The 20,974-nt window shown below is 45.7% G+C and overlaps 1 protein-coding gene across 1 annotated transcript in view; it reads left to right on the plus strand.

Annotated features, from left to right (window-relative positions):
• INPP5D (inositol polyphosphate-5-phosphatase D) overlaps positions 1–20,974 on the plus strand; it is a 57,529-nt gene that overhangs the window by 30,544 nt on the left and 6,011 nt on the right. Inside the window, exons 5-24 of the mRNA XM_074833520.1 lie at positions 1,190–1,361; positions 2,553–2,693; positions 7,351–7,438; positions 8,197–8,277; positions 8,456–8,527; positions 8,804–8,927; positions 10,050–10,156; positions 10,697–10,799; positions 11,614–11,810; positions 12,593–12,710; positions 13,212–13,308; positions 14,660–14,798; positions 15,492–15,600; positions 15,757–15,845; positions 16,084–16,165; positions 17,351–17,440; positions 17,604–17,717; positions 18,829–18,911; positions 19,963–20,050; positions 20,806–20,955. Coding sequence (XP_074689621.1) covers positions 1,190–1,361; positions 2,553–2,693; positions 7,351–7,438; positions 8,197–8,277; positions 8,456–8,527; positions 8,804–8,927; positions 10,050–10,156; positions 10,697–10,799; positions 11,614–11,810; positions 12,593–12,710; positions 13,212–13,308; positions 14,660–14,798; positions 15,492–15,600; positions 15,757–15,845; positions 16,084–16,165; positions 17,351–17,440; positions 17,604–17,717; positions 18,829–18,911; positions 19,963–20,050; positions 20,806–20,955 — 2,244 coding nt within the window. The remainder of the gene's footprint in view (positions 1–1,189; positions 1,362–2,552; positions 2,694–7,350; positions 7,439–8,196; positions 8,278–8,455; positions 8,528–8,803; positions 8,928–10,049; positions 10,157–10,696; positions 10,800–11,613; positions 11,811–12,592; positions 12,711–13,211; positions 13,309–14,659; positions 14,799–15,491; positions 15,601–15,756; positions 15,846–16,083; positions 16,166–17,350; positions 17,441–17,603; positions 17,718–18,828; positions 18,912–19,962; positions 20,051–20,805; positions 20,956–20,974) is intronic.

Here is a 20,974-nt window from a genome sequence, read left to right on the forward strand (position 1 = left end):
ACAGAACAAAATTTTGCAAAGCTGCTCAGGAAAGATGTTCCTGTTTTTTGGCCAGCTGCACTGAGTCTCCAGCTCTCAGGGCGGGGGAGGGAACTACAGCAAAAAATAATACACAGAGAGGCGAGCAGCAGGGAATGAAGTTCTAGCCAAGACTAAGAGCCTTTAGATGAGGAGATATTAGCACTGGGGCTGGGCTGTTCACATCCAGAATTTAATTTTGTTAAGGCACTTTGGTGCCATCGTGCTGGAGCCATGTGGGGCCTACAGGTGCCTGGTCATCTTACATGTAGAATTGCAGAGGTGGAAGATGAGCACCCAGGTACCCTCCAGATGCACCACCCAGCTGTGCCATTGCTCAGTGCTGTGGTGGCTCTCTGAATCACAGCTTCTGCCCAGGAACAATGGATCAGTTTTGGGTGTCTTTTTGTAATGAAAATTCCACCGTTAGGAAATAACCAAACAAAACCTCACAACTCAAACAGCTACTTGTGACAGCTGTAACAAAGTGTTGAAGCAATTGGTATGAAAAGAAAGGCAACCGTGGTTGGGATAAATGGAGGTGAACCCACTCTTCTCTCAGGAGAGGGAGGTGTGCTGAGGAGCAGGATGACAGAGCAGGAAAACCCTTTGTGCTTCCAACCTGATGCCCACAAGACAAGGCAGGATACTCAGCCCCTCTGTACTGGATTATGGGGTCTATTTTGTCCATGTTTGCTTACTTTAGCTGTTCACTTCTTTCCATTAGCAGCTTCTGGTGCTCTTTCCATCATGCCCCTCCGTCCATTCTGCCCCAGTAGCAGATCTCCATGATAACGGTAACGATATGGATGAGATACAGCTATGTTCTCTAAGTGTTATATTCAAGATAACTAATTAACCTTCATAGCTGCTGTGCAGATGGGACAGTCAAACTGCCTTGATGAGGTTACACTGTCAGGCAGAGGCATACGCTGCCTGCACATGAGGTCCAAGCCTGGCAGCTCAGCCCACTGGTCTCACACCACTGACATCCCTGAGAACAAAGCTGGGCCAGTATCGAGCTCTGAGCTTTCCAGCTCTGAAATCAGAGGCCCTTCAGGAGGGATTGTTTCTGCCACTGCGGTGCAGACTCTGCCCTGCCTGTGGTTGAGGGGGAGGAGGTCAAATTGCCATGCTGGGATGACTGTGCCTTTCCCTTCCTCCTTGCCAGACCTGGTACCCACGCCTCCTATCCTGCCCCCACGCAACATCCTCATGGCGTTGCCGAGCAGCGAGACAAAGGAGGTATCTTCTCTCCCTGAAAACTCCAGGGTGGCAGATGTTAATAAACTGTCCCTTTCTGAGACACTACTCCAGCGACTGCAGTACCAGGACACAAGCAGGTGAGGATGGCAAGTCTCAGAGCTGCAGAATCAGCTTCTCTGTTTGGGAAAGCTGAGGACCTATCTGATTCAGCAAAACTATTAATCATTAATACTACCAAATGAAGAATAGAACCAGATCTACAGTGCATTGGCTACTCTTTATAGTCCAACTGTCATCTAGAAAAAGATACTTTTCTGAAATATTAAAATCACCAATAGACTTTCTCCACTGAAGTATAGTTTTCTGACATAAAGGATGGTGATATCTGAGAGAACTTGGTGTATTAGCCATGTGCCTAAACTTCAGATTGTATCAGAAAACAGCAACCAGGTACTCATACTTACTGATTTAGTCCAGCTACAGGTCTGACTCACATTGTCCCATGTGCTAGCTGTGTCAAATCTGGACACACACTGAAGCCTTAGAGGAAGCCGCATGACATTTAATGACCAGATCTCCAAAGTTTAGATATAAAATAAAATCAGAAGGCATGCCTGTTTCAGGGCAGTGGGAGGCTGTAAGCAAACAGTGGTTGTGCGTGGCAGCACAGGTCCTGTTGTGGTGGCCCAGTAGCAGCTGGCTGACTGGGAGAAACCCAGGTTTTTTAGCTGCCTGCACCATTTCATCTGCTAAGTAGCCAGTTGGGCCTTTCTGCATTTCTCAGGGCACAAGACAGCACATACAGTCTTCCTGGTTCATCCTTCCTTGTGGTCCAGGTACCACAAGAGACAGGGAGGAAGGGAGCATCCCATAGAGCCCTGTGGTATCAGGCCCTCTAAGACTGTTTTGGATTATTTGGAATAAAACCTTCGAAGTGGGACTTGGTGAGGTGAAAGGGAGTCTTCATCTCCCCAGAGCCCCTGAGCTGCAGACTATTAGTGACCTCACAGCAGCCTGGCTTTACCTGCCAAGGCTAATGATCCCACCATGGCTTTGGCAAAGCCAGGCATCACAAGACTTCCCCTGGAATGGTAGCTCAGCAGTCATGGAGGAGAAGATTTGGGGTGGGGAAGGAGGAAGAGGAGGTGTCAGCAGTGTGATGGGGGATCCATGGTCCAGTTCTGAGAACTGCATATTTACACTGTCCAAGGTAAACTGCTCCCCATCTGTCTGTGCTTGCAGTGGGAGTTTCAGAAAAACAATAAAGCTGCCTGATATTTGGGAGCAGAAAGAAGAGCTGGCTTTTGACCTGTCTCTTTCTTTCGCAGTGTCTCTGACGAGCATCTTAAACTCATCCAGGATTACCTGCGAGTTCACATCATCAGTGACTTTGAGATGGTGCAGACTGGCTCAAGCAATCTTCCTCAACTGAAGAAACTACTTACACTGCTTTGCAAAGGACTCTTCAGGTAACTAGAGGATGGTTTTCAGAGATCAGAGTATAATGCTATAACACTGTAGTCTAATGTAGGTTCCATGTGTGTGCATTCCAAACCTGCATTTCTGGCACAGGAAATTGGCTTACCCTCAAAAACATTATATTTAGATCTCATGACCTGTGATTCTGGTCCAAAGATGCAAAATCTATATTAAAGACATAGCTCTGACAGTGAAGTTTCCCTGTAGGCGGTTTCAGTCAGTGGAGTATTATTTTTTATGCTTTGTTTAGAAAGAAACAAAACAAAAAATGCACTAACCGATTAACTGCATAATTTGGTAATGCATAAATGACACCCACAGAATTGTCAAGCACAAGTCATTTATGGAAACAAGCACATATTGGTGTATAGCTGTATTTTAAACACTGATTTTCCTTCCCACTAATGCACTGTGAACCTGGAGTGATTCCACTGATGTCAGTGAAGTCCAGCTCAAATGAAAAGAGAAACAAGCCTAGACTCGACAAATTTTACCTTTTCTATTTATAGACCTTCCAGGTCCCAAACAAGAAAACTCTGATAGCGAAATAAAACCTTGCAGAGCTCCCTCTTTCTCTGGTAGAAGGATGTGATTTCCCCTCTTGCTGCTTGTAAGCAAACGAGATTAGTCCACACTTCTGCAGAGATCTTAGAACACTCTATGGCAGAGGGCACATACTTCCACACTTGTATCTGTGGCTTGCAATATCCTTCTCTCCAGTGTATTTAGAAGTGAGGCTGGTAGTGCTACTGGCCCGATCTTATTCTAGAGCTCACCCAGGCTGAAGAATGGGCTGAAATGAGGGGTTGATATTGCTGATTTGCTTGGCTTTAATCCATAGAAGGAAGGCAGGGCAGTGAGTGAGGTGCTCAGCTGCTAGGAACCACGATTACTCCTCTGAAGCAGTGGCCCCTGTGCACGTTTTACCAGGCAAGGGGGGAGGAATGTGCAGCCCTGCTCCTTCTGCCAGAAGTCAGCCACCCACAGACAAGCCCCTGGCAGGACTGAGGATGGGTTGTGCAAAGAGCTGCCCTTCTTCTTCTGCGCCCTGCTTGAGGGTTTTGCTTCTCTACGCCTACAGAGTGGGGGACCCAGGTGGCTAGCTAAGAATAAACCTGAACAATGGAAACTAAAATCTAATGAAATCACAAGTGAGAGTTCTGTGTTACTAAAATACCTCCAGTACTGTTGTTCTGATGATGGCTGGCTTTTTCCATCTCCAACTTCCTATTCTACTTCACCTTATCTGGGTTTCACAACCCTATTCCCCATAAATGTACATGGGATGGCAAGAAAGGAGATGCAACACGTCCACAATCCTCTCAAGTGCCAGGACACCTTTTACATTTCCAGATTTTCTGCAGATTTTTTTGGTGACTAGACTTTGCAAAGCATCATCCTAGAATGGAGCTGGGTGAGTTGTTCTGTTGGTGGAAGGGGCAAGCTGCCTGCCCTCTGTGCTGGTGGCTGCACATAGCTATGGAATTGTACGTCATCATGCAGTTCTTCCCCCTTCCCCAGCATTTTCTCCCCATACCTGAATTATTTCAGTTAGATGGAGCTGCCTTCTCAATTTTTTTGTGAAGGTCCAGAACTGCAGGTTGTTTTCAGTCCCAGTCAGATGTCTCGGAGGAACCTCTCCCCCTCTATCTGGATTGTCACATGAATCTCTACCGTCCAACCAAACTATTTGCTTAGCTTCAGCTGGCTAGTAGTCAGGTGCTTGGGTATTTTGCTGTTTTCTGCAGTCTTAATCTCTGAGGTTGTCTGGAGCTTTAGCTTACTTCCCTTATCAGACTTATGAAATCAGTGGCATTATTTAAATTCAGTTTTTATTTACCTCAGCTTTCTTCAGCTGCCCAGGGATTCCAGCTGGATGTACAGGTAATCCCTAGGCTGCTTCTCAGTGGCTATGTCCTCTTTTTCTTAATAATACTCAATTTCATTATTTCACAGCATTTGAGAGTAGGTTAAAAAAACTGACAACAAGAAGAAATGTTAATTGGCACAGCTTGAGCTCTTTCACTGAAGTTGAAGCTGCTTTGAATTTCCTTGGCACTGGCGAGTGTTAAGAGTGTGCAGGCAAAGACTCGCTGTGGCTGCGCTGACCCCGGCTGCTTGTGAGCCACACTGATTTGCTGTGAATCTGAGGTTTTTGCGATGCTCTATTCTGCCCTCTTCCAACCTCACAGAGCCCAGCTGTGCCCTCTTTCAGGGTCACTATCAGACACGCTGCCATCACTGAAAAATGAGCATCGTGATGCCCTTTGGCTGACTCACTTCTGTGTTTGATACTGGGCTGTGGGTAAGCACTGTCAATGTTAGCAAGGCAGAGGGGATGCATACTGGAGCTGCTCAGTGATTAGGAAGAAAAAGAGTTTATAGTGAACCATGGGATTGGGAGAGGAGTTGGACCAACTGTTTGTGAACAGTCTGTGCCTTTTGCAGTTTGTGTATTATTCATGGATGGGTGCAGGACTCATTTCTGACCAAGGAGCTCAAGCACAGCTGGGTCACAGCAGACCAAGAGTGCAAAGTTTGTGATCTCTTCCCCTCACCACTGATTCCTGATTAATTCAGCAAGGATCAGACCCCAGTGTGCATTAATGTCATTGAAAGCTGGTTTCAACTCTGTTGGAAGCTGCTGCTACCTTCTAGGGCTAGCTGTGGCCAAGGGGGTCAGGACAGTCATGGCACATCTTCTTATCAGAGCCTGCGGGACAATGGGGCAACCACTCTTGGGAGAGGCTGTTCACTTTGACAGCTCGTGTACTAAAAATGAAACAAAATAGAGTCTTGTAAGGCTGATGGGTGCTTTTGTGAAACATTCAGTGCTAAAAGAAATTGGTATACAAGGGTTTCCTTAGTCAGGGGAATCCTCCAGGGGCTGGGAAGCTGACTCACAGAGAGCTTGGTGCCAGTGCAGCAAAGAGCAGGGACTATCCATGCGAGTTGACTTGTTTTCCTACCAGTTTTAAGTGACAAACACTAACAGTGGCCTATTCAGCCTGCTAGTGTCTGAAACCATCACTTGGTCACTGATCACTGTTCTGCATGCTCCCGTTTATTCTCCCTCACTGGATAATTTGCACATAGAGCTTTTAAGGTGGCTTTTGCCATCGTATGTGGACACACAAGCTTCTGACACATCAATGAAGACCACTACATGTATTTCCTTTATACTGTCAAGAGAAGAAAACAAAAGGAGCTATAAGTGCAATTAAAACCACTTCATGGTTTTGACAAGTTTGAATGCCTGCAGATACTCTTCCCCCATCCTCACACAATCAGAAATGATTTCTCAACTGCTTGAAGCAGTTGCTGCTCAGTGTTTTCTAGAGATGGCCTACACGTCCTGCTCTCTTGGTCACAGTAAATATCCTTTCATTCTTTTCAACCTGAACTTCACCCAATGCTCCTGCAACCGCCTGCAGCCTCCTGGGGTATGGCTCCATGGCTGCAGAAATCAATGGGGGTCTTGGGTTTGGGGTCAGACCCCTTTGCAGAGACGCTGTCCTAGGTGATCCAAAGCTGAGTAGTGGTGTTGGAGGACTAAATTTAGCAGATCCAGATTCCTACAAGTGTGCCCCATGGAAAAATCTTTCAGACTGAAATTTTAAACATGAGTGCTTAATTTAGTCAATTAATCATCCGTGGTTCAGCACCTAGACATATATCTCATCTTCAGACAGTTAGGCATACTTTCACTTTGGAGCACTTTTCCCAAGGGAGAAAAATCCAGTCCATTCGGACATGGGAAAGTGAGGGAAATCATTAATATCCACTGTTGACTAGGCACAATGCAAGCATCCTAGCACTGCTCCCCACCATCACCTTCCTTTTGACCTGCGCTCCCTGGCTGCTCTTTCCGTGCTAAGTCTTGTCATTATTGAAGTGCAGCTTCTGTGCCAAATTCATACAACAGCGTTTTGACAAATGAGCATCCTGTGGAATCTAATTGGGAAATGCTGGAGGAATCTCATTGTAACCTGCAAACAGTTCCCATTCAAGAGATTAAAGGCTGGCTCTTCCACCCCCTCGCTGCGCTCAGCCCCTCTTTATCATGTGAGCTGAAAAATCTAAAAATTAGTTTCCTCTTCGTGCAGTGTCCCCGGCATCCTGCATCAGCCTCAGCAGCTGTGCAAGACCTGTGCAAAACCGAGCTGCCTCTGCCACTGCAGCATTCATAGGCACCAAACTTTGCTGGGCTTTGAGATTTTTGAGTGCGCTTTGATCTATGAGTTGGCATAGTTGGGTTGATGCTGGTTTTGCAGTGTCCTCAGGTTTAGCCCAGACGGGGACATCTTTCTGGGGAGATTTAGGAAGTTACCACCTCCGAAGCAAAACCCGAGGAGCAGCCAGTGTGCCTGTGCTTCAGCCATTGCAAGGCAAAGTCAGCTGCCTAACTCTAAGCTGCCTTTGTTGGTCGTGTCACTAAGGCAGCTGAGCAATGCTCTCATCACCCATCCCACCAGCTCAGAGAGCAGTAAGCACCAGAGGACAGGAACATGACACACGGCGAGAGCAGGCCTAGTGTGAATGTGTGCCTGTAGTCTCTGCTGCGTGGCTTTGTCCAGAGAGACCAAGTGCTGACCTACCCAGGGACCCGACTGCAGCCTTAGACCTCTGCTGTGTCTTTGTTCCCAGTGAAGCCTCTAGGACTCTTCCATCTCTGGAGTCCATCCAGAAGGTGTTTGAGCAGCAGCTGCACCCGGGTATCCATCAGCGCCCACAAGTAAGTTGTCTGGAAGGTGGGAAAGGAGAAGAGAGAGGAATGTGGGTGGCTGTCAGCACGGGGGGAGGGAAGGGTTCTGGTTGCACAGCACTGACTGGTGGGATTCAGGTGGTCGGTTACCACTTCTGTTCTCTCTAGCCTCTTTCTGGCAGCAGTGCAGAGGGCACACAGTGAGTTATATCCCCACGGTTTCACTTATCCCATAGTCCCCTCTGCCTGCTCCCCCTTCCTGCCCCAGAGGAAAGTGCAGTGAACTGCCTGAGGACTTCCATCTCCCCATCCTCCCTCAGCCTGTGGGCTAGGACTGCACATTTCTCTTTCCATAAACTTCACTCCAGGATGTTTCACTGCCAAATCCTTCCTTCCCCCAGCCCACTTAAGTCCCATGACTTTCCTCTCCCTGCCAGTAGCCCAGAAAACCGAAAGTCCAGCACTTCTGTATGTTGATCCCTGGAGCTGGTCACGCAAACCTGTCCCCCAGCAGCAAGCTGACTCCCCTGCATGCCCAGCTGCCTCTAACCTATGGACAAGGTTTGAAAATTTGTCCTTCCACCCTCCCATACTTCTGCATATTCAGCCAAACTCTGTGTTCTTGTGCTGCCCGTTAGAGATTAGAGTGTCAGAGGCACAAGTGCTGCTCCTTGCTCTGTGTGTGAGGTGTTCCCGGGGTGAGACTGCTGCGCTTCCACGCCATGCTCTGTGGGTTTGGTAATTATGCGTATCTCTCTCTCTTTTTGTTTCTATGTTGCGGTTGTCAGATGCTCGGTGAAGCTAGTCCAGTCAATATTGTATTGAAACTCAATCAGCTGATTTCTTTGCTGTCTTCCATTGAAGAAAAGGTAGAGTTTTAAAGCTATTTTATATTATCTTCTTGTCATCTTTTGCCTCTAGTTATGCTTCTTGTTCATCATCCGTGCAATCCTCTGCTACAGTAAGATTTCTTTGCTCTGACTTCATTACTCTCAATGTAGTACTGAACCACTAAATGCAACATGGGACACGTAAATTCTTTTACAGGTGAAAACACTGTTGATTGAAGGTCCTGATTCAACACACCGGCGGTCCCTTATCCCCCCTGTTACTTTTGAGGTAAATGTACTTCTTTAACAATGCTGCTCACAGTGTGGAAGGACAGTAATGCAGATTTATGTCAGTATCTCAGTTCCTGGGAACTTTGCTGTGCTGCCACAGAGATAACAGCTATTCCTGGATGCTGTTTAGCAGCATGCAAATGCTTAAGAGATGTCTAGTGAGATTGGCATAATGACGATATGTGTCCATAAATTCAGGCAAGTGTTGCAATTGTCATACACGTGACTGAAGTGTAGAAGATCGTTTATGAAAAATCTGCCTGTTTTCCAACAGGTGAAAGCTGACTCCCTAGGAATTTTCTCAAAAATACATCTCAAGGTTGATGTGGAAATGGGAAAACTGATTATCAAGAGAGCTAAGGATGGTCCAGAAGACAAGTTTTATACCCACAAGAAAAGTAAGATGCTTAAAGTCACAAATGCAGGATTAGACTCTCGGTCCCATGGATGATGGGGAGGGGTTCCCTTTAGCCCCACTGAGGGCAAGCTTTGGCCAGAGTGCAGATATTTCTGCTAAGTCCCAGGTGTTGTGCAAGGCTCCAGTCAGTCTAGACTGCCTATCCCCAAAGCAGTCTGCAGAGACCAGGGAGCCAATACTGGGGTAACCACCTTTCACAGGTTGTTTTAGACCTGGGCTCCTTGTCTAAATGAAGACAGTGGTGGCAGGACTGCAAGGGAGCAGGTTTTCATAGAAGATTCCCTGTAGAGCTGGTTGCAATAGACCCACTTTCTACTGAAAAACAATGTCATTTGAAAAAAAAAAATCTGCAGGAACATATTGACTTCTGTGATGATTTTTGATGGTAAAAAGCCAGATACTCAGTTTCAGTAACATTTTTCAGTGAATTTCCCCTTGATTTTTTTTTTTTTTTTTTTTTTAGTATGTGAATCAATATATCTACTGATGAGCAATGCCAGTCAGGTCTATGAATGCCCAATTCGAACAACTTCCTTTTTTTTCTGTTGTGTTTCTGGACAGGCAGGTCACTGAGATTGAGCCAAACAGGGCAGGATTTATCAGAGGGTAAACGATGCCCTTGGGCTCTCTCCTGCTAGAAAATCAACCTGTTGCTGGGAGTGATTGAAAAGATTAGTTCTCATGTATGGTTTTCTCCAGCTGGTGTTCATAATTACTTAGTTGCTATTTTAGATGGGGAGGAATCACCTTTACCATCAAATGAGGTTTTACCTCCTCTATCACAGATGGGGATGGAATATATGTAGGCTGGCTCAGGATAGAGAGAGATTGCCTGCAGGAAGCCAAGGTTTCACTTCAGACTGCAGGGCTTGGTATGGACAAGAGATCCAGGCAGAATGAGTTTTGGGGGTCCTCACTTCAGAGTCCAAATCTATTCCTATAGGAACAGGATTAAGCAACATTAAAATTTAGTTATGCAGAGCAAACTGAGCCTTAGATATAACAGACCATGTAAGTCCTGAGCCTGCGAGCAGGGTCCTGTTAGTTTTGGTGGGATTCTAGTTTCAGTGACTGCAGCTCATGACACCCAGTCTCTGTTTAGTCTTGCAGCTTATCAAGTCCCAGAAGGTCCCTAACAAACTGGTGATTGTACTGGAAACGGAAAAAGAAAAAACGCAGCGGAAGGAATATGTTTTTTCTGATTCCAAGGTACATACCCAACGTTTCCTTCCTGCCAGCCTGGAGCAGGTACCTGTGTGGGAGTGGTACAAGGCATTCCTTGGCAGAAAAAGGAACTGTTGAAGGATGGTGGTTGGCTTTGCAAAAATGAAATTTCTCCTTTGTTCTGGAAATGTCCAGAAAATGAACAAGTGTACTGTGTAAAGGGAGATACCGGAGATGACAGCCATACCTAGGCACTGTCACTGAGGCAGGAGAACAGAAGTGTCAGCAAGCAGTGAGAAGAGGCAAGGAGTTGTGTGAGGGTAGCTGCAAAAACACTCATATAGACAAACAAGAGGGAAGTCCAGGCTTTCTCCTGACCAGCTGAGCACTTGTTAAAGTAATGCACAAGCTAAGTGCTTGAGAAAGTACCACAGGAAAGACAGCCTCTTTGAAGGTATCAGGATAGTGGAGAGCTGATCTGCCCTTCAAGTGTGCTGGGAACGTTCTGGTTCAGCTAGTTTTTCAAGAGGTCATGTTGGAGGAGTTAAGCATCTCGTTTAATTGTCTCTGCTCCTCCCTGTCTAGAAGAGAGAAGGGTTCTGCCAACTTCTGCAGCAGATGAAGAATAAACACTCGGAGCAACCAGAGCCTGATATGATCACCATCTTCATCGGGACCTGGAATATGGGTATGGGCTCCTTGCTGACATGGATGTTCCTTCAGACACTTGCCAAAATGTGTGCTCACCTGTCAAGATGAGCTCCAGACACTGTGTTTGTTCTGTAGCAGATCTGTACACCGGGGTTTTCTTCCACTGGCACAGGGGAAGAGCTGATCTCTAGGCTTTTTCTTGCATGTGGTTTAACACTTTTCATAGTTCCAGTCAAAGAACCATAGGGTTGGCTCTGATGGGTGCTGAAGGATTTCTCCAATGACAGGGAATTGTGGCTGGCACAAAGCTGGTGCAGCAGCGTAGACTATCCTCCACCTTGCAGAAAGGGCAGGAGCAGTTCCAATAACTGCATGTCAGCTGCCTCTGAACCTGACCAGGGACTGTTCATGTCCAGCCTGGGAAGAGAGCTGAGTATCTGCAATATTTAGAGGAGGGGATAGGGTAGTTGAGGACAGTGGAATTTAAGTCATTTTTCCCATTTTGGGAGAAAAGCCTGGTTCAACTGCTGTAAGCTGAGCTGTTTGTGCTCAGCCATATTTAAGGGCTAAGGTAAAGGCAGTGGCAGGCCAGGAATGCAGCTCCCTACCTTCACACTTGGCCTTGGTAAGCTAATGAATCAGAGGAAGATGGTCAAAGCAGTCACTCCTTCATCAGTGAGTCAGGTGGGGTTAATTTCTTTGTCATCTTAGAATAGTGTGTTCTGCTGATACAAAACTGATACAGGACAGAGTGAATGTGAAGCCTATTATTTCTGTCCCCATGGGTTGTCTGTACCCAGAGTATTTGACAGAACATACTCTTACTTTGGTGTTTGATTTGTTCATAAAAGGTGCTGCGCCTCCCCCAAAGAAGATCACCTCCTGGTTTCTCTCCAAGGGGCAGGGGAAGACTCGTGATGACACTGCTGACTACATTCCTCATGACATCTATGTGATTGGCACCCAGGAGGATCCCCAAGGGGAGAAGGAATGGCTGGAGACTCTGAGGCACTCCCTGCAGGAAATCACCAGTATCAGTTTCAAAGTGGTGAGGGGTTATTCCAGCTATTGCACATAACTCAGGCATATGAGGAGAGTATGTGTTGTGCAAAAAAAAGAGACAGAGGAGTAAGTGGTGTTTTGCCGACACCTCTTTCCCTTTCCTCCCTTTACTGTCACTGCATTTGCATGAGGGAGAGTGAACTGAATCTGTCTGTGGACTCCACGAGATCCTCCCCTGAAGCTGGCTAGATGGACATATTGCTATGGACAGTGATCCCCCCACTGCCAAAGCAGGGACCCAGCTACTCTGCCTGACATCCCGGGAGCAAGAGGCAGATGCTGAGTCAAGTGGTGGTGATATTTTGACCTTCATAAAGGAGGAGACTAGAACTTTCTGAGCCAGCTGTAGCCTAGATCTCACTCTAGGCTATTGCACAAAAGGATGTAACAGCACACAGGCACAATCATAAAAGAAACTGAACCTTATTAAGACCAGGTTTGGACATTCCTGAGTTTTAGTGATGTCAAGAAACAAATATAAGCATATCTGGAAGGGCAACAGGAGAGCAGGACTTACAGCTCCCATGGTGGTTGGGAAACTGTATTTTGTGCAAGGAAGGCAATCCAATGATTAACTATAAAATAACACTAGAAAATAGCTAGGTCCCTCCTCCCACCTTTGATTAAAATGACTGAAAGCATATCCTGAGCCCAGGAAGAAAATTTGTGTAGGAGAAGTGCTACAGAAGGAGTCAGGAAGGCTGCAGCTACAGCGCAACTCCACAGGTATGTGCAGAAATATAACCTCTAACCTTCCCATCCCTGCAGATAGCAATCCATACCCTCTGGAACATCAGGATTGTTGTACTGGCCAAGCCAGAGCACGAGAACCGCATCAGCCACATCTGCACAGACAACGTGAAGACAGGCATCGCAAACACTCTGGGTGAGGAACAGACCTGGTCTTGTCCAAAGGACTGAGATCTGTTCAGTCTGTGCCAATACTGTCCTTGAAATGCAACAGCTCTTTCTCCACAAGACTCCTTTGACTACATTTATGTGACACTAGTGGTACTAAAGTTATATCCCACTAGCAATGATTATGTCTTACCCTGCAAGAGAGGAAATCTATTTGTGTGTATTCTTAGTGCATATATATATGTATATATATTTATCTTCCCAGAAAACACCTTTGGCTATTGGATTGCACTTTTTTCGGTTTCACAAGGAAATTGCACTTCTTTCCCTTCAACTAATTTTTTTTTTCGCATCCTTAGAAAACTTACCACAATCTGTGCTGTATGTACTAATTCTTTCTGTGCTGATTAAGTCAACTTATTTCTCTTCTTCATCCTCCACTTAAGATGTGCTAGGTGCTTTATTATCTTTGCTAGACTCAGCCTGGAGGTGGATTGATTTCTTGACATTTTTGGCTTATCTTTTTCAGGTAATAAAGGAGCTGTGGGGGTGTCATTCATGTTTAATGGAACATCTTTTGGGTTTGTTAACAGCCATTTGACTTCAGGAAGTGAAAAGAAACACAGGTAAGATACATCTTCTCCTCTCAAAAATGGGTGTTGACCCAGGGTGAAATTCTCTGGGCTGTATTTGGAAGGAGGACCCACCAGACAGTCACAAGAATGTTTTTCTGACCATAAAAAATTGTCTTCTGGGAGGGCAACCTGTGCTAAAGATGCTGTTCGCTGTGTCACCATTTAAATGAAAGACTTCTGCTATATGGCCATACCACATGAATGCAGGTGAAATGGACAGGAAAATTATTTCAGAGCCAAGTGTAAATGTCTTGCACAACACTTGTGTGACCTGTCATGCAAGCCCAGTACATGAGGAAAACAGTTCCCTGATCTAGAGTGTTTTGGAGAGATGTGGGAAGGCTTTTCCCATCCCAGAATAATGTGCTGAAGGGGACTGTCTGCCTACTCACCGTAGGCAGTGCTGCGAGCACGGGAGCTGTGGTGTGCCCTGGGGCACAGCTGAGAGAGATCCTGCTAGGCAGAGCATGCTGTCAGGAATACCCAGAGAGGGGTGTGTAGCACAGAAATATCTCCATGGTGGCTAATTCTCTACAGCCAGCTGTGAAATGAGTTTCCACAGTCTTGGCAGGTTCAGTGCAGCACAGTACTGGAAGGCAAAGGTCCTGACATTGCTGGGAGATCTGTGCCCACACTGGGAGGAGCTGGAGCAGCTGGAGGAGTGGTTTTGAAAGCAAAGAGGACTTGAAATGGGGAGGTTGGCTTTGCTGTCTTTCCCAGTCCAGGTCCCAGAAAACAGATGGTGTGGGATTTCTGCACAGGGCCTTTGCCACTGATGGATTTAACTTCTATGGAAGGGTTCCCCAGGGCCTGGAATAGCTGCCAAAATCTAGTTATGTGTTTGCTGCTGAAATCTAAAGGCAACAGTCTAATGCTGGGTTTCTAGGATGTGCAGCTCAGAAAAGCACAGCCCCAGGAGGCAACAGAAGTGGCTTTAGAACAGCTTTCCAGCCTTTCAATTCAGGTGGAAACAGTCTGACACCCAAGGTAGAGCAGCCCAGAGCTTTTGTAAAGGCCACTGCCTCCTCCTCACAGCAGGCTGCCCTCCTGCCCCCAGCTCCCCAGGCCACACGCAGCACAAGCCGCAGCACGAGCGCTGCGCGGCGTTAATGGCTGCATGAAGTAGGCTGCCCCACCGGGAGACACCCAGCACGGTACCTGGGCTGTCTGCTGAGGTGCAGTGTGAGGCAGAGGTGGCAAGTTCTCAGCTTCTGATCTGCTCTTCTCTAGATGTTGAGCCAGATCGGTTCCTGCCTGGCAAAGCGGCAGTCTCTGCCAGCCCGGGCATTTAGAAATCGCGTGGCAATTTAGTATGTCAGGCAGATGTTTCTTGTCTTGACAGACGCAACCAGAACTACATGAACATCCTGCGCTTCCTCACACTGGGAGATAAGAAACTGAGTCCGTTTAACATCACTCATCGCTTTACTCATCTTTTCTGGCTGGGAGACTTGAACTACCGCGTGGAACAGCCCCCAACGGTTAGGGACTCTGTGTGAATCCCTGGAGAGACAAAATACTGTGTTGCTATAGAAGCACTATCTTTTTCTAATCTAGGGCAACATGGCAGAAAGAGTGGCAGAAAGAGGGGAGGCGGAAGGGATCCCCAGGGCATGAGTGTGACACCAGCTGAGGGAGAGTAAGGAGATCCCCTTTGCCCTCTCCAAGGATTAATGGACCCAGGAATGCCGTCTGGCACACTCTGCTGCTCCAGGCAGCATCTCGTCCCCAAACCTCACAACTCTCCTTCCCACTGTGAGCGAGCATCTGTCCCTGAACAGCTTGATCCAGAGAGTGCCTTTCTGCTCTGTTGGGTTAGCTTTTAATGGCTCAGAACAGGCCTTCAGAAACAGGCAAGCCATAATAAATACTGGATAGGTTTCAGTAGGCGGGAGACAACAGCGAACCTGGTGTTGATTTGCATCTGGCTGTCTGTGCGTGCGTGTGTGTACGCTTGTGTAGGGGATGTGTGGGCATTTTGATGCCTGTTTCGACAGACAAATATTCAGCTACGTGGCAAAGACTGGGGCCTTTCAGTGAAGGGAAAGGTTGGGAAGTGGCAGGGGGTATGGCTCTGTGAAACAGTTCAGAAGCACTTGCCAGCTCACCAGTGAAGAGAGTATTTATAAGAAGGTTTTGCATCATCTGCAGCTCTGCTGTTTCCCTGTTGGCAGGAAGCAGAGAATATTATCCAGAAGATCAGGCAGCAGCAGTATCCGGAGCTGCTGGCTTTCGACCAGCTTCTCATAGAGAGAAAGGACCAAAAGGTGTTTCTGCAGTTTGGTAAGACTCTGAGTTTGTTGGCAGGTTCCTCTCCCACTTCCAGCAACTTTGTCTGCCAGACTTGATGTGGGGCAGGGTGTACAGAGCAGTGGCTGTCTTGCCCAGATGAGGGTTCTCAATGGGCCAAAGTGTAACAGAGCTATCTCTCTGTTTTAGAGGAAGAAGAGATTACTTTTGCTCCAACCTACCGTTTTGAAAGAGGTACCCGGGAGAAGTATGCTTACACCAAGCAAAAAGCTACAGGGGTAGGTGAAAACTGATTTCCTTTCAGAAGTATATAGCAGAGCAGGGAAAGTAACTCCTACAGAATAAAGTGACCTAAACCAATCTCTGCATTTTCTGCCCTTGTGGTGTTTTGAAAGGAGTCAATACAAACAAAAATACTTGATACAAATATACGGTGCTTGGGCAAGTGAATTTCCTGTTCTTTTGTGAACTGGTCCTTTCCCTTCTTCTTGACATCACTTCTCCTTTGGTTTGCAGATGAAGTACAATTTGCCATCCTGGTGTGATCGAGTGCTCTGGAAATCATACCCCATGGTGCACGTTGTGTGTCAGTCCTATGGTGGGTAGATAACAGATTGTAGATAGCGAGGCAATCAGTTTGAAACGGAAATGATTCAGAGCAGAGTCTAGGATCTCCCTGCACTGCCAGGCACTCAGCATAGAGGGACTTGATGTTAAACCAGGCAGAGTGGAGCCAAATCTCTCTGCCTGTAACCTTACAAGGTTGGGAATTAATTCCGTTATTCTTTTATATGCAGAATACCACTCGGGCAGCTGCAGCTGTCCAGCTTTAGGCTATGTTGTAGGATCACTTTACACCAGTTATTTCTTGGCAACAACAACAACCACTTTTCCTCTGCAGTTACCAGCAGGGCTCCTTACTTGATGGTGCCAGCAGGGCAGACCCTGTGTACACACTCCAGTCTGCAGAGGCTGGAGCTGCAAACATCTCTCTTCTGTCAAATCAGATTCCAGACGGACTGGTGGTACCGAGAGCCTGTTCCCTTTCTTGCTGAGAAGCATCACAAAAGTGCAGTGCAGGGAGGACAGGAAGCCCACAAGACCTGTTTAAAAAAAGACTCGGATACCAATTCCTGAAATTTCATCGACTCTCTGTAGGACCAAGCATCTGAGTAGGATGTTGATGGTTTCCTATGCATGGGTTTGAGAAGAGGGCTGTAGAAGTCTCTTGGGGGATGAGATGGACTGCTCTGATCAGAGAGCCTATGATGATGAGGTGTGTGGTCAAATAAGCACCTCTAGAAAGTCTGGCATCTGCTTTCATACACTGTTCTGTTCAATGGACTGGGCTTGCGGGACCTCAGCATGCACTTAGGTCAAGTCAAGACCTTACTTGCTCACTGTTAATCTCGGGCCATGAGCAGCACCAGTGTATTGTGTGATTTCCTGCCATATCAGAGTTTTAATTAGCTGTGCATGTTGCAGAGGCAACCAGGAAGGCTGCAAGTGCTTTTTGTACTGGGGGAATCTAACACTGACAGTCGCTTGCAAAATGATATGGTAAAGTTGTGTCCATTAACCGAATCTTTATGTATTTTGACAAAAGAGTTACATCCCTGTATAATAACATGAGGTTATGTAGAAACACCTTTGACTAGAGACAGTTACCACAGCGACAGTTATGTTTTCTGGAAAGTTACTGAATAATATTTCTATTGCAGCGATCTCACAGGAGCAGGGCAGAAACGCAGGGCAATAACTATCCTCCCTTTCTCGTTGGCAGGCTGCACCACTGACATCATGACAAGTGACCACAGTCCTGTCTTTGCCACGTTTGAAGTGGGAGTCACCTCACAGTTTGTTTCAAAGAATGGTTAGTCAGGCTGGGTACAAGTGTGCTGTCCTCACCTTTGGATATAAAATGCAGTGCTTTGTATATGTTGAAAGAAAAAGCTGATTCCTAAAGAGTTCACTCAAAAATGTCCTATTTTTATCGCCTACTGAAAATGCCATTATCTTCCCCTCTTCTTTCCTAGACTCCAAGTACACGGATTCCCAAGGGGAGATAGAGTTCCTGCACTGCTATGCTACTCTGAAGACCAAGTCCCAGACCAAGTTCTACATCGAGTTTCACTCTAGCTGCTTAGAAAGTATGGTTTTGCCCATCTTTGTTCTTTCTGTCAAAGTTTCCTGCTTGCTTGGATTAGTTCACCTTCCTCTTGCCTTGATCTAAATAAACAGCTGTGTAGATCACTTGTTCCCGTGCAAAAAAAGGGATGTCCTAGAGATTTGTTGTAGTTTGCAAGTCATCCTATACTGTCAGCAATACAGTCCAAAACTCACAGCCACTCAGCTGTAATCCATGTTTAGACATGTAGCCTTCCACCGTTTCTTCCATCTTGCTTGGCAATTTGGCCATCTCTTTCTTGAAGAGAAACTTGTTCTTGCTTGCCACACAGAAAATCTCTACTTAGCAAACACTTGACTGATTAAATTTCTAATTGTGCCTGCTACAAATGATCAGGTGCTTTCAAAATAAAGCATCTGCATTATGATAACGAAAATAATTTAATTACCCTGGTTTGAAAAGAGTAAGTCAGAGGATCAACTTAAAGTGAAAGGAAAGATAATGATTTGATTCTGTAAATGGGACTGTACCCACCAGCGCTGAAGATTTTACTCCCTGTCCCTGTGCTGCAGGACTGAGTCTCAGCTGTTTATGTAATGCGAGCCTACATGCCCTTGCTGTGTTTTTTTTTAAGCGATTCCCCATCACAGGACTGCTCCTGTAAGTGGGACAGCATGCCTTTGGTGTATGTTTCATCACATTATCGCATGTCAGAGCGCTGTGTCAAAGACAGTTCCATAAAAGATTATTTTTTGGCTGTATCAAAATTTGCATAAATTTCTATGGAAACAGTGTATTACGAATCTTAAATTAGAATTTCAAAAGTGTGCTATCTTGAGTGGCGTAGGAAGAGCTGTCATGTTCTTATCCTCCAGTCCATGTATGCATTGAGCTTTTCAGTGCCAAGTTTAACTGTAAAATAAAACCATTTAACAATGCTCCAGTAAAATCACTTGTAAGTTTACTGTGTAAACATTCACCCAAAGCTCAGACTTTAAACTTCTTAATACTTTTAAAACTTGTGTCCAAGTGGGAAAATAATTGTAGGCCTTTTGGAGATCTAGCATCTGAAAAGGATTTGTAGCCAAGTTCTTGCTTCTCTTCTGGTGAACTCCTTTCTCATCACTTTGCAGGTTTTGTAAAGAGCCAGGAAGGAGAAAACGAGGATGGGAACGAAGGGGAGCTTGTGGTAAAGTTCGTCGATGCACTTCCAAAGGTAAACTGGGACTAGGTTTCCATATCCGTATGGAAGAGAAGCCTTCCACTTGCATCCCATAAGCAACATTACGTCTTTTGCTTATATAAACATTAGTTTCAGGAACATGGTCATGGTCTTGTTTAGAATCAAAAGGGACTGTAAGAATGCAGGATGGGCTTAAGCTAAACAGAGTATGTTATGAGCAGGAAAGGACTTTCTTGCCAGTATATTTTCACCTGTATCAGGAACTTTGCTGGCCTGATTATGTCACTCAGGAGCGTGACTTTTTTTCTCACCTTTTTAGTGAACATAACTATGCTGACAAGTCTTTTGAGTGGGCTCTTTTTTTTTTTTTTTAAGCTGTAGATAAAGACAAAACAGCCATGCTGGAATTTCTTTGCCCTGTGAGACAAAGTTTTTTTTCTTGTTATTTTTGAGAAAAGTTGACTTAAGTATTTTTACCTGTGTTAAAAACACCATCAATGGCCAGAAGTATTGTCTGTGTGTCAGTGTCAAAGACAAGTTCTATCCTTGAGATTGGAACTGTTCTCCATTTCCTGGCTCGGTGGGAGCTGGAAGAACTATCAGAGCTCTTGGATTTGGAGCAAATATGCATGTCAGTACCCTTCTGAATAGCCCAAAAGAAGAACTGCTGACTTCAGAAAGAGTGCCTTACACTGAGAGATTGGGGAAGGACTCTACAATAAGTGACTGTAACAACAGCCAAACAGATTATTGGGAACAGACTGTAATCAGAGTCCAGATCACTTCCTCCTAGAGCAATTTTCAGTCCAAACTGTAGGAAAAAACTGCAGCTTGGCCCAATATGAGCGTTTGATTTGTAACATTCTGTTTGCTGTGCTGGGAGCAAGAGTGGGGGGACTCTAAAAGTGTCTAGCCTTCTACCACAGATCTCCAAACATCATTGAAGAGGCCAATCCTAGGGGTGACATGATACCCTCATGGGACCATCCAGCTGAGTTTTGCTCATTTGGGACTGAGGCACAGGGAGAACTCTGTTCATGTAGACCACCTTATTGCATTGACCCACACTAACTTGTCTTTGCAGCTGACTCCAATTATTTCAGACCCAGAATACCTACTGGATCAACACATCCTGATCAGCATTAAGTCATCAGACAGTGATGAATCTTATGGTAAATGCTTCACTCTAAAGTTCTGGATGAGTCAAAATCTACTTAGATTTTTCCAAACTGCTGAAAGAGTGGGAGAGAATAGAAGTAACTCTTATAGACTGAACAGCTATGATGCTCTGACTTCTGATTTAGAACTCAATACATAGAAAAATACATTGTGGGCAATATTTTGTGAGGTAATGATGATTAGAAGAATATGAACTAGAAGCAACAATCTGTGTGAGCTTTACCAGCCCTAAAAGAGCAGTGGCTTAGAAAGAAAGTATTTCACAGGAGTTAAATCAGGAGTCAGTCTGTTTAAATGGGTTTATTCAGAACATACAAATCCTGTTTCACTTGCACTTACTTGATGCATTTCTGTTGGCTACAGAAAAGTCATTGTCAGTGCTGCTTGCTTCCAAATTCTAACCAGCCAGAGACTGCAGTCCTTGTCCACAGAAGGCTCTTTGCTGAAATCCCATTAACTGAAATGTCATTCACAGGCTCACGTTTTCCTTACCAGTAATGGAAGCTCAGAACCCTGTAGTCACCTGCGGGTGTCTCCAATGCCCAAATCCTTCACACGAATGTGAAGAAGTGAAATGAACGCCCCTGATTTCTCAAGAGATCTTATACTCCTTACTGTGATCCAAAGCAGATTCTCTCCAGTAATCTCAGCCCTGTCGGCATAGTGACAGTAGATGACTGACATGAGAAAGAGATTTCAATGATTTTTTTCTCAGTCCCAGGCTCATTGTCTCCTTGTCATCCTCTAGGGGAAGGCTGCATTGCCCTGCGAATAGAAGCAACAGAATCCTTAGTTCCTATCCATACTGTGCTGACACACCATGGTGAGAAAACAGGGGTCTTCCAGGGTGAAATCAAGTTACAAACATCACAAGGAAAACAGAGAGAGAAACTGTATGGTAAGGAACGAGATCACCT

The sequence above is a fragment of the Strix aluco genome, chromosome 9 (genome assembly GCF_031877795.1).
Source record: "Strix aluco isolate bStrAlu1 chromosome 9, bStrAlu1.hap1, whole genome shotgun sequence".
Classification (NCBI taxonomy): domain Eukaryota; kingdom Metazoa; phylum Chordata; class Aves; order Strigiformes; family Strigidae; genus Strix; species Strix aluco.